The following is a 16025-nucleotide window of genomic DNA, read 5'->3' on the forward strand; positions in this document are numbered from 1 at the left end:
CTTATTTGAGAAAGAATCTCCACACCTGTTTTGGGCTGTCATGATGATTACTGAGTTTAATCTTTAAAGATAGAATAATGATATGCTTGTTAATATCCTACCCTTTTTAAAATTTGGTCCAAAATATCCTACATTTTGTACTTCCAAAAGTTCCAACCTACGGAGTACAATTTATCCAGAAATTCTTTTAATTTTTGTTTTTGTACCTACTTTTAGTTTTTTCAATTTTTAATTTCTTATATTCTTCTTTTTTGGGTCCATAGTTTGGGTGGAGATATTTTTGCCATTAATTAATTAGAAGCAACTAGGCAATTTGCATGTCTTCTCTGTAAATAAAGATGACTTTACTTTGAATTTTCCTGTGACCCACTATTTCCAAAAAGATAATGACTTAATATTTGTTTTATCTTATTTATTTAACCAAGAAAGAAACTTTCAAAACTTCTACGCGTCATAAACGAGTACGCCCGTTATAATTGTTTATCTATTTAAACGCCTGCATTAGAACGTTTCGCGTGTTTCATCGATTTTATCTCTGATTTCCTAACTTTCAGAAAGTCAACAACTTTGTTCATCTATCCTATCTATTATTACTCTATCTGTTTCTATCAAATTTGTTCATCTTTGCATTTGCAGAAGATTATAGAAAAAAAAAATGGTTTACAAAACCTTGGAAATCACTCTGATTTCTGCAAAAGATCTTAAGAATGTTAATCTTATAGGCAAGATGGATCCTTATGTTGTGGTTCACCTATCTGATGATCCAAAAAACAAGCAAAAAACCCCGGTGCATCAAGATGGTGGCACAAACCCGGCTTGGAATTATACGATGAGGTTTACTATTGATGATGCTGTTGCTGCGAAGCCGGGTAAATATGTTGTATTTACCTTGAAGCATGAGCATACCTTTGGTGCTGATAAAGATTTAGGGGAAGTTCTTGTACCTTTGAAAGAGTTGTTAGATGGTGTTAAGGATCCTAGTGGTTCTCAGCTTGTAACTTATCAGGTTAAGAGGGTTTCGTCGCAAAAGGCACAAGGGGAACTTAAGTTGTCATATAAGTTTGTTGATGTTAACAATATGGGTTCTTATGGTAAAGGTGAATATAAACCTGCGCAGTCATGCAGCAGCAGTTCGGGTTCTGCTGCTGCTGCGCCATACCCTCCACCTGGAGGGTACGGTGGAGGGTATGGCGATGTGTACCCACCACCACACCATGCAGGAGGGTACCCTCCTGCGCATTCGCAGGCACCACCTCCTGCAGCAGGAATCCCATATGCTGCAGCTGGTGCACCAGGAGGGTACCCTCCGCAGCAGTACCCTCCACAGCAGTCGCATGGAACCGGGGTTCCATACTCTGCTGCACCACAGGGGTACCCTCAGTATGGAGGGTACCCACCCCCGCCTAATGCCGGATATGGGTACCCTCCACCTGGAGGGTATCCTCCACCTGGTGGGTACCCTGCTTATCCTCCTGCAGGTGGGTATGCGCAAAAACCACAGAAGCCGAAGAAGAGTGGTGGAATGGGAATGGGATTGGGAGCTGGTCTATTAGGAGGAGCTATTGGTGGACTTGTTCTTGGAGAAGTGATGGATGATGCTTTTGATGTTGATTGTGATTTTTGATTGCTATTCGGTTTTCGATTGCTCGGTTGCTGATCTATCTTATGGTCTAGTTTAATTTTGGTTTTTTTTTTTCATTGTTAATCTAAGGTTTTTATCTAATTATGTCTTTATTGTAAATGAATTGGCTTGCTAATTGATTCAGGCTTTGATAGAATTAGTTAGTCTGTTTGCCAGATTTATGTATCTTAATTTCCTTGATTATTTATTAAGACTTGTTTTATTTCTTAGAATCATCGCTATCATCATCTTAATCACAGGTTCCATTGTTCAAGTTTCAATTGCAGAACTTCCTCTGTTTATTTTATCAGAGCCTGTTGTAAACAGCTAAATTTTGCATGATTAGATGAATTTGGACGGAATTTAATGCGAGATAGTATTTACTTAACAAGTTGTGAAAACAAAAAAATAGGCAGATTGATAGATTTCAGAATTTTAATTTATCTATCATCCTTAGATTGAAATGGCATTCAACTTTGTTGTTCTGATTCAATCTGAGTTTAATTCGGCATATAATCGCTACAATTTGAAATTCTTATAGCCTCTTATAATGCAGTCAGTAGATCTTGTGTACAAAATTTGAGTTCTTGACCAAAACAATGTGCAAACTGTCTTCATTGCGAGAACATAAGGTCTTCTGCAGCCATTTTTCAATGGTAGTGTTTCCTAAGCAATGCTATTAGTCTTTTCTTGCTTCGTGTCTCAGTTTGTTCTTACTGCAGTGTTCTCTGTGGATGTTGCAGACTCAACTAGCAGTACCTCAAGCTTACCTTATTCGACGGTGCTCGTGGCTTAATTCTCCCTATTAGTGAATTGATCGTTCCTTACGCTTCATCTTCTTCCTTTGCGAACATTATGATCTTAATATCTTCAGCTTATTAAGTTAGCCAGTCATATTGTGATCCATCCTTTCTTCTATTTGAAACTGATCCATTTACAACTGGTCCACAATATTAACTTCAGCAAAAGTTGCAAAACTAACTGAAAACTACTGTTTTTCGCATTAGATTCCTCTGAATCTGAAGAAAAAATCAACTGGTCTTGAATCTACTTTGTCCTGATAAGCGATTTAGCATTTTAAATACAGAACATTCTTTGTTACTCCATATTATACTCTGTATGTAGATACAATTATGGCTAAATTATTGAAGGTTTGTTATGATATTGGATCAAGTACCCTTTGATTGTTTCGGCCTCCTATTGATCAAGTCCAATAAGACTTGAACTAAAGAGTGATAACCCCAATAAAAGAACTCGGCCCATAAGGGTCATGGCCCAACAAGGCAACAACCATCTACAATCTAAAAAATATTATTTCATCCGACCTTAAATAATTATTTCGTATAATCTAATAACTCCCCAATCATTGTCGTATTGCTGTTATGGGCGTAATTCCCACGACACAAAGTGAAGTTCGAAAGATTGTCCTATTACTTAGATGGTCGCGTGTTAGACGAGTCTTGGTGTTCAAGGTTGAATTAGATGGAGAATGCCAAGGAGACTAATGTCCATGTCCAAGCAGTAACAAAAGTCAACGACGTAGCTTATCTTAGTGACGACACATCTCAGTGACGGACGTCAATACTTGACACCCGACGAACTCCAGTGACCTCCGTTGACCTTCAGTGGCCTCCGACGACCTCCAGTGACCTCTGACGTGACACTGTCAGATGACATCAGAAGATGGCGCACGACGCCGATGCCCGACGTCCAAATAGGACGCGTCTCATAGTGCGACGCAAGAATGCAGCGGAACAAGTCATGGTTGTTACTAGTTATTCCTATAAATAAAGAGAGCATTTCTACCATCCTTTAACCAGTTTAGGAGGTTCTTATCATGAATATGAAGCCTAAACAAGTCTACATTCATCAAGGGACCAAGTCTTGAAGTCAACCAACTACAACCTAGAATCAAGGAACTCACCCTTATCTTCCTCAACCAATTTTTTACCACTTAATTAAAAGTCTATAAAAGGGGAGCAACGACCAGCCATAAAGACATATCAGCTTATTCCAAGTATAAAATACCACAAAAGAATACTCTACAAAATACATCATCAAAAGATACATCATGAGGCTCCATTCGATGATCTAAATGACAACATGTCTCATCCGATTGTGCTACAAGTATCAATGATCGACTCAGTGTTTATATATCTTCTCAATAGCATTAATGTACACTTGTCTCTTGTTTTTATATACTTCTTTACTATCTACGACCTTAGTTGCCCGAATAATCATTGTATTTGTATCAATAATGGCTATAACGCTCGTATCATAGTGAATTGGTGGACAAGTAGCCACCGGCGGTTTTTACCCACCTTTATCGGGGTCATCCGCATCATCATATCATGTCTATCTTCTTTTTATTTCTAACATTTACATCTTGCAATTTATTTTGATCTAGTTATCGACATCCCAACCAAAAGTCGTCCCTTTAGCGATTTTTGGCATTAACAATTGCCTTGGTGGAAAATTTCACTCACCTAACTCTTTCAAGCCATTTGATGTGTGCTCTAACCATTACCTCACTCTACTATCATGCTCTTTCGGTATTTTCCCAAATAGTATGTGAAACATTATGTTTATCCTTAAATGTTGTACCAGAGATCTCTCTGACATTTTTCTCAGTCATATCCGAACAACAATTCAATGCCCTCGAGGTAAATTTAAACTCTAAGCTCCTTCGTTGATTACGCCCATATATACATTTTCAACTTTCTTTCTTTGATGCAATCGTGCTTAGTGTGTGCCACCACATCTTAGCATCATTCGACAAGTACATGATCCTAGTATCCACTTGTAAATCACCTCTCAATTGATGACAAATTCGAAAGTATTGCTCTATGTCGAAGAGGAAGCTTTCCATGTCTTTTGTGTCTCTTACACCGTACCACTATAGTTGCGGGTTAGGGAGGTTTGATCTTTATTTCACCAACACCACTGACATCTCTACCCACATCGCATTAAGGTCACATGTTTGTTAATGTCTTTGGCTCGCCATTAGCTAAGTTCACTTGCTTACAAAGCATGTCTCTCTCTTGCACCAATTCGTTGACCATAATCGTGAGTCATCAATTTGGTTTTATTGCTTGATCATCACCTGCTCGACTGGGCCTATTGTTCTGATTAGCCTTCAAGACAATATATTCTTTCTTTGCATGTTTCCATATCTTAGTAGTGCTTAATAGGATGCTCGCATGTGTCTTAGTTGACAAATATGAGAGGTTCAATTTTCAACTTTGATACCAACGATCTGCGTGTTCAGATATTAGATCGCACGACATACTATTTCCTTTTGGCAAGTTTTGAGCAGAAATGAGGCTTGTGAGCACAAAGCACACACAAACAAACATCTAAATCTTAAGGGCCGCGACACTCCTGTCATTTGGCGACAAAGTGCGACTAATTAGGACTGGTGAGTTGTGACTGCCAAGCTAGTTAGGGTACACACAAGCGAGATATGATCACGGGTTCTTGCGTATAGTGAGCTTCGGGTGGTAGAGTAAGTGATGACACAATACCTACAAAGGCCTAACAATACACAAGCATAAAAGTGATGCAAAACTTGATACTAAGTAAAAAAGCTTTTGGATTTTCATAAATAACTTACTCCCTGCATAAAGAGCTTTGTTTTGGATTTACATTGTTTTTTTTTTGTTTCACATAATATAGAGGTAATAAAAAAAATAGGTCGGGCCGAGCCTTAACATCATATCCTGTGGCCAAACCCACAAAAAATACCGGACTTGCCAGGCTAAAGCATACTTTTTCGGGCTGGGTTTGAGTTTTTAACTAAAAAAGTGTTTTTTAAGCTTGTTCAAACCCACCCTATTTTCGGCTAGGTCGAGCCGATGTTGGTCACCTCTTACATAATCGTGATCATGGAATCTAATGCTTGAACTAGAAAAGACATACTTGTATAAAACATTGGAAAGAGGTGGATTCTATCACTTAGACTATATAAGCAGGCACTTCAATTAGCTGAACAGTAATCCCAACGAACACAGTCTCAAATCCCAAACCACGACTACCCGTCCAAAACTAAAATAATTTATATTCCGATATGCAAGTTAGCAATGGATCAATTACAAATTGCGTGTTCACAACATACCATTTTCCTTACTTAACACCCAATCAAAGAATCCAATCCTAATGTCACTATCCTTAATCCCTATCTTATAGGAGTAAATCACTAATCTCCTTAACTAAGCATAAAAAAATTATCAAAACAATAAACTTCCTTAGTCCTAACTACCTTCTCTCTCAAATTCACTCAATTCTACATTTCTACCACTCTTCTTCTTCTTCTTCTTCTTCTTCTACATCTATAAAATCAACCCCAAAAAAAGTCATCATAAAAAAAAATAAAAAATAAAAAATAAATTGAAGCTTTCATCAATGGCGACCGTTTCAGCTTGGCCAAACAATCCAAACCCTAACCCTAATTCTTCACCTTCTTCCCCATCTTCATTCCTTCCAGTTGATCCAAATCTCCCACCACCACCTTCATCGCCGGGGACTTCCATGTCGGAGCAATCTGATCACCTCTACTTCGATTCCAATCCCGAAGAATCTGATTCTCTCTCTCCTCCTTCTACTCTTCCCCCAATTCGAACTTCTCTTTCGGAAAACCCTAACCCTAATCCCAATTCCCCAAATTCGCTTTCATCTTCTCAGCCTCTTGCTCTTCTTCATGTTTCGTTTAATCAAGATTATGGGTGTTTTTCATCTGGGACTGATAGAGGGTTTCGAATCTATAATTGTGATCCTTTTAGGGAAATTTTTCGAAGGGATTTTGATCGAGGTGGGGGTATTGGGAAGGTGGAAATGTTGTATCGATGTAATATTCTTGCTTTAGTTGGTGGAGGACCTGACCCTCAGTACCCTGTTAATAAGGTTATGATTTGGGATGATCATCAGAGCAGGTGTATTGGGGAATTGTCGTTTCGGTCGGAAGTTCGCGGTGTTCGGCTTCGTCGTGATCGAATTGTGGTGGTTTTGGAGCAGAAGGTGTTTGTTTATAATTTTGCTGATTTGAAGCTGTTGCATCAGATTGAGACTAGTGCTAATCCAAAGGGGTTGTGTGAGGTTTCGCAATCGGCGGGGAAGTTGGTGTTAGTCTGTCCTGGATTGAGGAAGGGGCAAATTCGGGTTGAGCATTATGCTTCTAGAAAGACTAAGTTCATTATGGCTCATGATTCCAGGATTGCTTGCTTTTCCTTAACTCAAGATGGAGGTCTTTTGGCTACCGCGAGCTCGAAGGGGACGCTTGTGAGGATCTTTAATACTTTTGATGGTACATTGCTGCAGGAGGTAACTTCTAATTCGAGTTTCGTTTTTCGCTTGAGAAATAATTTATATTTGATTTGATTCAAATGGCATTGCTTTTTGGTCTTTCTTTCTTATAGATAAATATATGTACTCATGTGTTTCATAGCTAATTTGATTCAGAAGTATACAACTATACACAGTTACAGAATTTTGAGATATCAAGTATGCCTGTGTCTTGTGATGCCGGATAGTGATATTTATTGTTTGTAATCGCGAGATTGTATGTAACTTTTGATGATGATAGGGCTATAAACATTATGAGGTTGTGTTTAGTTGATGCCTGCATCTCTTATGAAGTTGCTTCGTTTGTTGAGACTAGGTTGAAGAGAGTGGAATTGTAGTGTAGTTGAAAGCCAAAGAGGCAGAATGCAAATTTTAGGTGCCTAGGTGAAGAAATTTCTTTTTTATCTCACATTGTGGGGGTAAAGTGATAGCTGGCATGTTTGTAGTTGATAAAAATGGGTAACAGTTAACTAGTGAATGCCTTAATGATCACTTGCGGGCTGCAAGCTTTATGTTGTGTTCGGTTTGGTGTAGGCTTGAGAAACGGTAAATAGCTTGAAGAGTGCAACAAGGGTTATTATAGCTCATCAAGGACGACATTGATTTTAATCACGAATTATGTGATCACTACAAATTTTAGAGGTAACTAAAATGCAAACAAATAAATGCACAAGTTATTGGGAGCTGCAACCACTGAAACTTGGTTGCCACAGTTGTCAGCATCTGATAACCACATACACAGCTGAAAATATAAAACATTATGAGGTTGTGTTTAGTTGATGCCTGACATCTCTTATGAAGTTGATTCGTTTGTTGAGACTAGGTTGAAGAGAGTGGAATTGTAGTGTAGTTGAAAGCCAAAGAGGCAGAATGCAACTTTTAGGTGCCTAGGTGAAGAAATTTCTTTTTTATCTTTCACATTGTGGGGGTAAAGTGATAGCTGGCCTGTTTGTAGTTGATAAAAATGGGTAACAGTTAACTAGTGAATGCCTTAATGGTCACTTGCGGGCTGCAAGCTTTATGTTGTGTTCGGTTTGGTGTTGGCTTGAGAAACGGTAAATAGCTTGAAGAGTGCAACAATGGTTATTATAGCTCATCAAGGATGTCATTGATTTTAATCACGAATTATGTGATCACTACAAATTTTAGAGGTAACTAAAATGCAAACAAATAAGTGCACAAGTTATTGGGAGCTGCAACCACTGAAACTTGGTTGCCACAGTTGTCAGCATCTGATAACCACATACACAGCTGAAAATATATGAGTATCTGTAGCATATTCTTTGCGTCCTCTAAACTATCGGACGAAGAACTTGAAGTATTATTCATTACCAATAGTTATGTTTGTTTGTAGATAATCTATATTGAAGGAAGATTATCTGATTAAAACCCAAATGGCACTGACAATATAAAGCTGATCTAAAACAGCAAATCAGTTTCAAACTGGGCTGTGAAGGATTTTGCTTCGCTTTCACTTGGTTGCCACACCATGGCATAATGTTGATCATGATTTATCAATTGATTGTAAAGCATCTTTTGCACTGGAGATCCACACAACAAGTTGAGCAATGTGGGACGAGGGACTGGTCAATTGTTAATATTTTGGGGCAAAACCGTAGCTGCTAATGGTGTTAGCAGTCTTACCTATAAACAGTGCAAAAATATGCCATTTAATTTCATATTTGCCACTGATAAACAATTAATGTTTATCAAGGAGATAAACTAGTATTTTCTCACTATAGGAGCACCTGTGATTCCTATCATTGAAAAATATTGCTTTAATAGGAACCAGCATTGAGAAAAGCATTCTTCTCATAATCATTATTTTGGGATTGGTTTAACATCTGTTTTACTATATTGCTGTACCCCCCCCCCCCCCCATTCTTAAATATTTTGTTTGTGTTTTATAGCATGTGAACTTACTTATTTTTGCAATTAGATTGGAAATCTGTGGTTTCACACTGCTTCAAATATCATTTAGGCTTCATTGTGAACTAATGGCATTAAGCTTCACTGTCATTAGTAAGTTGATGATTGTATGTACAACGTGCTTAACAATGTTAATATATACTTGGTTTTTGTATTATGGTGGACTGCTTCTACTTTTCTCATTTTTTCTGATTATAATTAATGTTGATGTGGGCTGTATACTTGTATTGCATGATTACTTTAATGTATTAAGGCTCCATACATTTGAACCTGCTTAACTCTGTCTATTGCAGCCCCTATTTGTTTTTAATATTTTGTAGCTTTCATTAATGAGTTTTTTTTTTCTCAATGGCATACAAGATTGCCAATGAATCTTACATATCAGATTAATTGGGTACTGTAGGTAAGAAGAGGTGCAGATAGAGCAGAGATATACAGCTTGGCCTTCTCTACCACTGCTCAGTGGTTAGCTGTTTCAAGCGACAAGGGTACTGTTCATGTCTTCAGCTTGAAGGTTAATTCTGGTTCCCCAGGCACTGAAAATCCAAATCCTGCTCCTGAAAGCAATGCTGCTGGTGCACCTGCTGGCTCATCTCTTTCTTTTTTTAAAGGTCAGTCAGTCACTGCTGGCAATTTATATCATTACCTATGTCTCCTGTTCTGTGTTAAATATCAGCATCTTGTATAATTTTCCTAGAGGTGTCAAAATCACACCTGACCTGACCCAACCCGATCCGTAACCAACCCGAAAAATATCCGATTCAGATTTGGACTTGCGTGGACACAATAATTTAGCATAAATCAACTTTAAAAATTGACCTGACTCGACCCAACCTCATCAAACCTGATCCGATCATTCGAATTGATACCTCTAAATTTTCCTCTGGGATACAATGTTAGTTATATTTACAAAAATGGAAAGTTTATTTTATTTTATTTTATTTGTTTATTTCAAAATGGATTTTCAGTAGCGACAATCAAATACTTCTTTTCAGACAAGTATTTCTCATTGCTTATTGCCTTTATTTCTTAAGTTGATTATTAGAATTATATGTAGCGGAAGAGGGATTTTCTTGTACTAAGGGGTTTGTTCCTCTGTTAAATGTAACATGTCCTACTGTTCTTTTAGTGAGCTCAATGAGTTACATAGCCTAACGAAGGATATTGGAAACATGGACACAATTGTTTGTATGATAGGTATGTCGCGTACCTAACAAAAATAAACCTAACTAGACCACTACTATGTAGACGGGCAAGCAAGGGGCGAATCCCAAGAGACTATGGTTCAACTAATTAAATAGATTGAAGTAACTACTAAGCAAGTAACCATATCAAATAATTGAGAATTAATAACTAAATATCAAGAACGCGATTAAACTAAATAATATGATAAATCAAATACTAAAGACATCCAAGATCAAGCATTACCATGAATACAATCAATGTAATAAAAATTCTACCCCTAATATATAAATCAATTAACAAGAGGAAAAGTAATCCCTAGATAATACCAAAGGTCTCTCTCGAGTTATCAATGGCTTCTCTAGTCACAATCATACCTATTCTCATGGAATCATGTAAATTATAGACATTAAGCACATTACTCTAACTTCCTAATAATTCATTCAACTATTCTCATGATGAACTTCAAACCCTTAATTAATCTATTCAATTCCGTTAAAATCCAACTCTCGTTGCGATTAAAACAAAGGAATAATAACAATACTAATTATCACTAATCTAGTATTGACATAAGCATAATCAATTAAGCATGTCAATTGGGATTATTATTGGAGAATTTAATGATTTAATTCATGCATCAATCATATTCGGGTTCCGCAAGATCCCGGATTTAAGAGACCACTCACACATATAAACGGAAGCAAAAAAATATTCAATGAAGAAAACATGATTAATAAGTAAATAAAAGTAAAAGAAGAAGAAAAGATGAATACCAATTATTTGAATGAAGAAAAGTACCAATTGTTGATGAACAAAGATCAAAAACTTGAAATTGCAAATTAATCTAGATCTAGAGAGTATATTAGGGTTCTAATGAAAGTTTTTAAAGCTGGAAAATAATAACCAAGTAACTTAATCGGGGTTTACAAGAGGTATTTATATCCCTTGAAATAATAAATCCCGAAAAACAAGGAAAAATAGGTCGCTGACACATTGCCCGGGCAATGCTGCCCGATCTGGTGTGCATAGCATTCTCACATCTTACGCCTCTTTTGAAGTCTTCAAGGATTGTACTTCGTGTGCCCGGGCAATGCTGCCTGGTCGGGCGCGCAAGACACTCCACGATACTGACCTTTAAAGCTTATAACACAAATCCTCATCGCCTTGGCTGCCAGGGCAATGTTGCCTTGCCAGGCGATGGGAGAAGGATACTTCGTAGTAATCCTTTGCTAATCTCTTCTCCTTTCATCGCCCTGGCTGCCAGGGTGGACACGGGATACTACTCCTTCACCGTAATGAACTCTTGACCATCCAAATTAGTCTCGTTCATCTTGAAATACATCAAAAACAACGAAACTACCCATAAAATCATAATATGATCACAACCAAACCAAACCAAGCTAAAATAAGCTAGGAACAACTAATCTAGACATGAAAACTACCTAAATGGACTCTAAAAACACGCACAATATACGACTTATCAATACTCTGTTTGTTAACAAACCCCAATCCTATGTCGTCCGGTCGTCCCTGCCCCATGTGTCTTCCTCTTAATTACTTTTCATTCACATTCCCTCCATTACAAAGAATTGTGCCCCATAGCTTAATGAGGATTTTGGATAGTATAGAATATAATAAACAATTTGTTTTAACTTATTAACTTTTTAGGATATCTGTGTAAATTTTTAGAAAAATTGCCCGGAATAATCCGACCTTTTGCCCGTCCGCTGAAAATAATCCCACCTTTGGATTATTTTTTAATAATCCCACCTTTATACCCATTCCGCTATAAATGGTCCCATTTTACTTGGAACCGGTTGACAGGTAATTTTTGTTTTTAAAAGTAGAATTTACACGTGTTGCTCTTTGATTAGTCAAAAAAAATATAAATAAAAAAGTAGTAAAAAAAACCACCACTGCCACCTAAGCCACCCCAATTCAGCCACCACCACCCAACCTAAACCCTAGAACCACTATCCCACCCACACCTGAAACCACCAAGTTGGCCGGAATCCCACCGAGCCAAGCCAACCTAAACCCAATTACCCATTAACCCAACCCCTTAACCACATTAACCATTTAACCCAACCCCTCCTCTGAGGACGACGACGACGATGCGGCTGGAAACGGTGGACGGGGGAGACACGACGCGACCAGAATCTGGGGATGGGGGAAGTCGGCGCGTCGGAGCTGGGTATAAGGGAGTTGTTGGGTTTTTCGCGGACAGAGCCTGGGTTTAAGGGCTGGGTTTTCACGGGGGTAAGAGTGAGGGAGAGGATTGGTGGTTCATGGGAAGGGAGGGTAAGCCGGAGCCGCGTGAATGGGGTTGGCCGGTTGGGGGTTGGCTTGGTTTCGTGAGGATTCGAGGGTGGTTCATGTGGAGGTTCGTGAGGGAGGGAGGGGTTCGAGGGTGGTTCAAGGAAGGGGGTCTGATTGTGGTTCAAGGGAGGGGTGGCAGGGGAGGCCGGCGCGCCGGGATTGGTGGCTGGGGAGGTCGGCGCGCCGGATTGGTGGCAGGGGAGGTGGTTTGGGTGGTGGGTGGTTTCTAAATTAATTAATTGTTTTTTTTATTTTTTTTTTTAAAATTTTATTTTTTGGACTAATTGGGTGCCGACACGTGGCTAGTAACTTGCTATAACAAGTTAACTAACCGTTTGGGACCAATAAAAAAGATCGGGGGTAAAGGTGGGATTATTAAAAAATAATCCAAAGGTGGGATTATTTTCAGTGGACGGGCAAAAGGTCGGATTATTGTGGGCAATTTTTCCTAAATTTTTTTATAGGTGGCTGTTACTTGCATTGAATAACTTATCAACTTTTTACCCCCCCCCCTCTTTTTTTCATTTGTAAATTTTTCTTATGTGTGTTTCCTGATACAAGAATATCCACTTGTTCAATTACATCCGTTCTTTAGTTAAAATGCTTAAAACCAACTATTCGGTTAGAAAAAAATTGTGGTATAATATCGTTCTTTGTTTCTTTAGGGCATCAATTTCATGGACAAAACAGCCTTGGCTAGAATATTGCACATTTGGTGTTCATATGAAATTAGGTTGATACTCATAGATAATGCTAGATAGTACTTGTAAGTGCATTGTTCTTGCTAATTTGGAGAATCAAGCTAAGGCTGATATATCATTGATTTCTAAGTAATTTATCAGGCTGATAGTTCTCATTTTCTTGACTTTTTGGTATTGAGTACGTTAGAGGAGTTTAACAATATCTACTTTTGTCATTCCTTTTGTCAATAGCTTAACCCGTTAAGCTGTTACTGTACTTATCTTTTTTTTTTTTTTTTTTTTTTTGTGATGTCAGTTACTATCTTGTGACCATAGATTGATGGAAGTGTAACTTGGTTTTTGGAAAAATGTATTACTAGTAATATTATATTTGTTTCTATTACCTGCTGGCCTGAGTTATTTTCGTTGTGCAGGAGTATTGCCTAGGTATTTCAATTCAGAATGGTCAGTTGCTCAATTTCGTTTAGTTGAAGGGAATCAGTATATCGTTGCATTTGGGCATCAGAAGAATACAGTGGTAATTCTTGGCATGGATGGCAGGTCAGTAACCAAATAGATAGCACATCTAAGGTTTTTATTATTTCTTTTGATGGTATAAAGTATATACAGCTCTTTAAATTTCATGTTATGCTAAGAATTTATATTGTCGAGTGTTGCTGAGTTCATCATAATTATAGACATTTCTACTACTGCAATGCTGATGATGCTGTGGATGTTGGTTTATTTCCCTCCTCCCCTAATGGGAACTAAGATTTCAGCTGAAAGCCATTATATTGCAGCCCTTGGCTGTAACAGGGACCGCTTTTTTTATCAAGTCCTTTCCATTTTTAGCTTTTGAAAGGTGCACACTGAGGTGCTAGAGAGCCTGGAGGCTGCAGCATAAAAGATCCATAATTTTTAATGCAATTTTTTATGTTGATTTTTTCAACTTCAAAAGTACCCCTTTTTTCAATTTTTTATTTTTTATTTTTTTTATTTTTTGAGAGACCGGGGGGGGGGGGGGGGGGGTGAGGATTTTGAGCAATCAAAATTACTACTCTCACACAAGATTTAATTGAGTACCTTGTGTTTCAACATGCTGTTACACCCCTAGTATAGTGGATGGCCAAGATTAATTAATTCATAAATGCGAAATGTTGTAAATATCCCACTGCGGCCCAAGCTAGGCCTTGGCCAATATGCCTAGGTATTTTTTTTTATCCGTTTTGCAACTCTGCCTTTCCACTTTGCTGACTTCCTCCCTGCCTAGATTTTCCCTGGTGATTAGGCAAAGCTATAATACAGCTTTCGCCATCTTGATTAAATGCTCAGCTTGGATATATTCCTGGTGGTTGTATCGAACTGTTTTTTTCTTCCGTATGAGTTTAAACATGGAAAATTTTCTAACTCCTTGTGCTTCCAACACTATTGACCCTCCAAAGCACTATAGGTCATAATTTAAAGCCACGCTGACATGAAAACCAACCAAGCAGTCTTCTATTGGTTCAAATATCCACTGATAAATATCCACTGGTCTTCGCAATGGAAGTCTGAATTTTTAAGTAAGCCCTATGGAGGTGCCTGCACAACTGAAGTGGAGAAAATACATCTGTAATTAAAATTCAATGTACCGTCAATCGCAGGATGAACATATGTTATAAAATCACTTGCATAATTGCATATATTTCATAGTTATAAAATATGTTACTGGTGATATACCTCAGCAGTTAGCATACTTTTTCAATCATTGAATGTTTCATTGACCATTGTTAATCTACCTGTATTTTGAGTATCAAATTCTCAAAGTTATTGGTGAGATTTGATATGTGTGTGTGTGTTTTTTTTTTTTTTTTTTTGGAAATTCATGATACAAGAATCCAGTGGCAAGACTCCCAATTCCAATCACCATCTTGGCCTCTTGGGACATCTTATTCTTAAACTTTCTCCTCTTCAGACTTGTGACATGTCTATCAATATTGAATCCACCCGTTTCTGTGTTGTAACATTCAAACCTTGCAAATCCCTATCCTTTGTTTCTAGTTGCCTTTTTATTTCTCTTTTGAAAAGATTTTATGGTGCCTTTTTTTTCTTCCTCCCTTCAATTGAATACTAGAGAACTTTTTTGTGTGCGCGTTTTGTGCATTAGGTAATTTTTAATTATTGTATTATGGGCAATACAAGTTTTGTGACAACTGACGGTTTCGTTCGTAATGCAGCTTCTACCGTTGCAAGTTTGATCCTGCAAAGGGCGGAGAGATGACCCAACTGGAATATAACAACTTTCTAAAGCCAGAGGAACCCTTCTAACAGAAGCACAGGAAATAAAAAGAATGTAGCATTTCTAGCATTCCCACTCCCCGTCAATGTATATTTTTTTATAATTTTTGTTTAACCATTCGGTTACCTCTGTATCTATTAAGCTTTCAGAGGTATGCACTGCGCATGTTTATGTTGTAAATATTGGCTTATTACTTATATGGATCGCTGTAATTGGATGCTCTTTAACTGATAAGATGTAATATGTGAAGCTGCTTACTTACAGACCCTTCTTGGCACATATTTTTTTTATAATGTTGTTTTAATACTTTTTACATCTAAGGGCCTGTTCAGTTCAGCTTAGCTTAATTTCATTTCAGTTCAGCTCAACTCCAATCACTTCAGTTTGGCTCTAATCAGTTTAGTTCAGCTCTTAATATCCTTCTCTCATAAAATATTCATTTCAACTAAGTTCAGCTTCAATCAGTTCAGCTTAGTTCAGTAAATATGAACAGGTCCTAAGTTATTTGCAATGATTCAACTTTACACAATTTACCCACTATGCTTGATTATCATTAATGTTTCACATTTATCTAAAATATAGTTACGTGAGATCTAGTTTATACTGTTCAAATATAAATTTTTTACCGGTATTTAAAGTTCAGATGGTTGAAATTATGCATTAGTAAGTGATAGCAAAA

At 37.6% G+C, this 16025-nt stretch overlaps 2 protein-coding genes across 2 annotated transcripts; both read left to right on the plus strand.

Moving 5' to 3' along the window:
• The first annotated feature begins 437 nt into the window (after window positions 1-437).
• LOC145624059 (uncharacterized) lies at window positions 438-1854 on the plus strand. Its single transcript, XM_081676997.1, has one exon. It carries the CDS (start codon window positions 656-658, stop codon window positions 1622-1624), a length of 969 nt encoding a protein of 322 aa, XP_081533123.1. The 5' UTR covers window positions 438-655; the 3' UTR covers window positions 1625-1854.
• Window positions 1855-5764: 3910 nt separating this feature from the next.
• On the plus strand, window positions 5765-15659 carry LOC145624061 (autophagy-related protein 18a-like). Its single transcript, XM_081676998.1, has 4 exons — window positions 5765-6937; window positions 9291-9498; window positions 13503-13629; window positions 15285-15659. The coding sequence occupies exons 1-4, from the start codon at window positions 6023-6025 to the stop codon at window positions 15373-15375; spliced, it is 1341 nt and encodes a 446-aa protein (XP_081533124.1). The 5' UTR covers window positions 5765-6022; the 3' UTR covers window positions 15376-15659.
• The last annotated feature ends 366 nt before the right edge of the window (window positions 15660-16025 follow it).

The sequence above is a fragment of the Chenopodium album genome, chromosome 3, assembly GCF_948465745.1.
Source record: "Chenopodium album chromosome 3, dcCheAlbu1.1, whole genome shotgun sequence".
Taxonomy (NCBI): domain Eukaryota; kingdom Viridiplantae; phylum Streptophyta; class Magnoliopsida; order Caryophyllales; family Amaranthaceae; genus Chenopodium; species Chenopodium album.

Coding starts and splice junctions, on each gene's coding strand:
- LOC145624059 (XM_081676997.1), top strand. CDS start 656: ATGGTTTACAAAACCTTGGAAATCACTCTGATTTCTGCAAAAGATCTT.
- LOC145624061 (XM_081676998.1), top strand. CDS start 6,023: ATGGCGACCGTTTCAGCTTGGCCAAACAATCCAAACCCTAACCCTAAT. Junction 9,499..13,502: donor ATCTCTTTCTTTTTTTAAAG/GTCAGTCAGTCA, acceptor TTCGTTGTGCAG/GAGTATTGCCTAGGTATTTC. Junction 13,630..15,284: donor ATTCTTGGCATGGATGGCAG/GTCAGTAACCAA, acceptor TTCGTAATGCAG/CTTCTACCGTTGCAAGTTTG.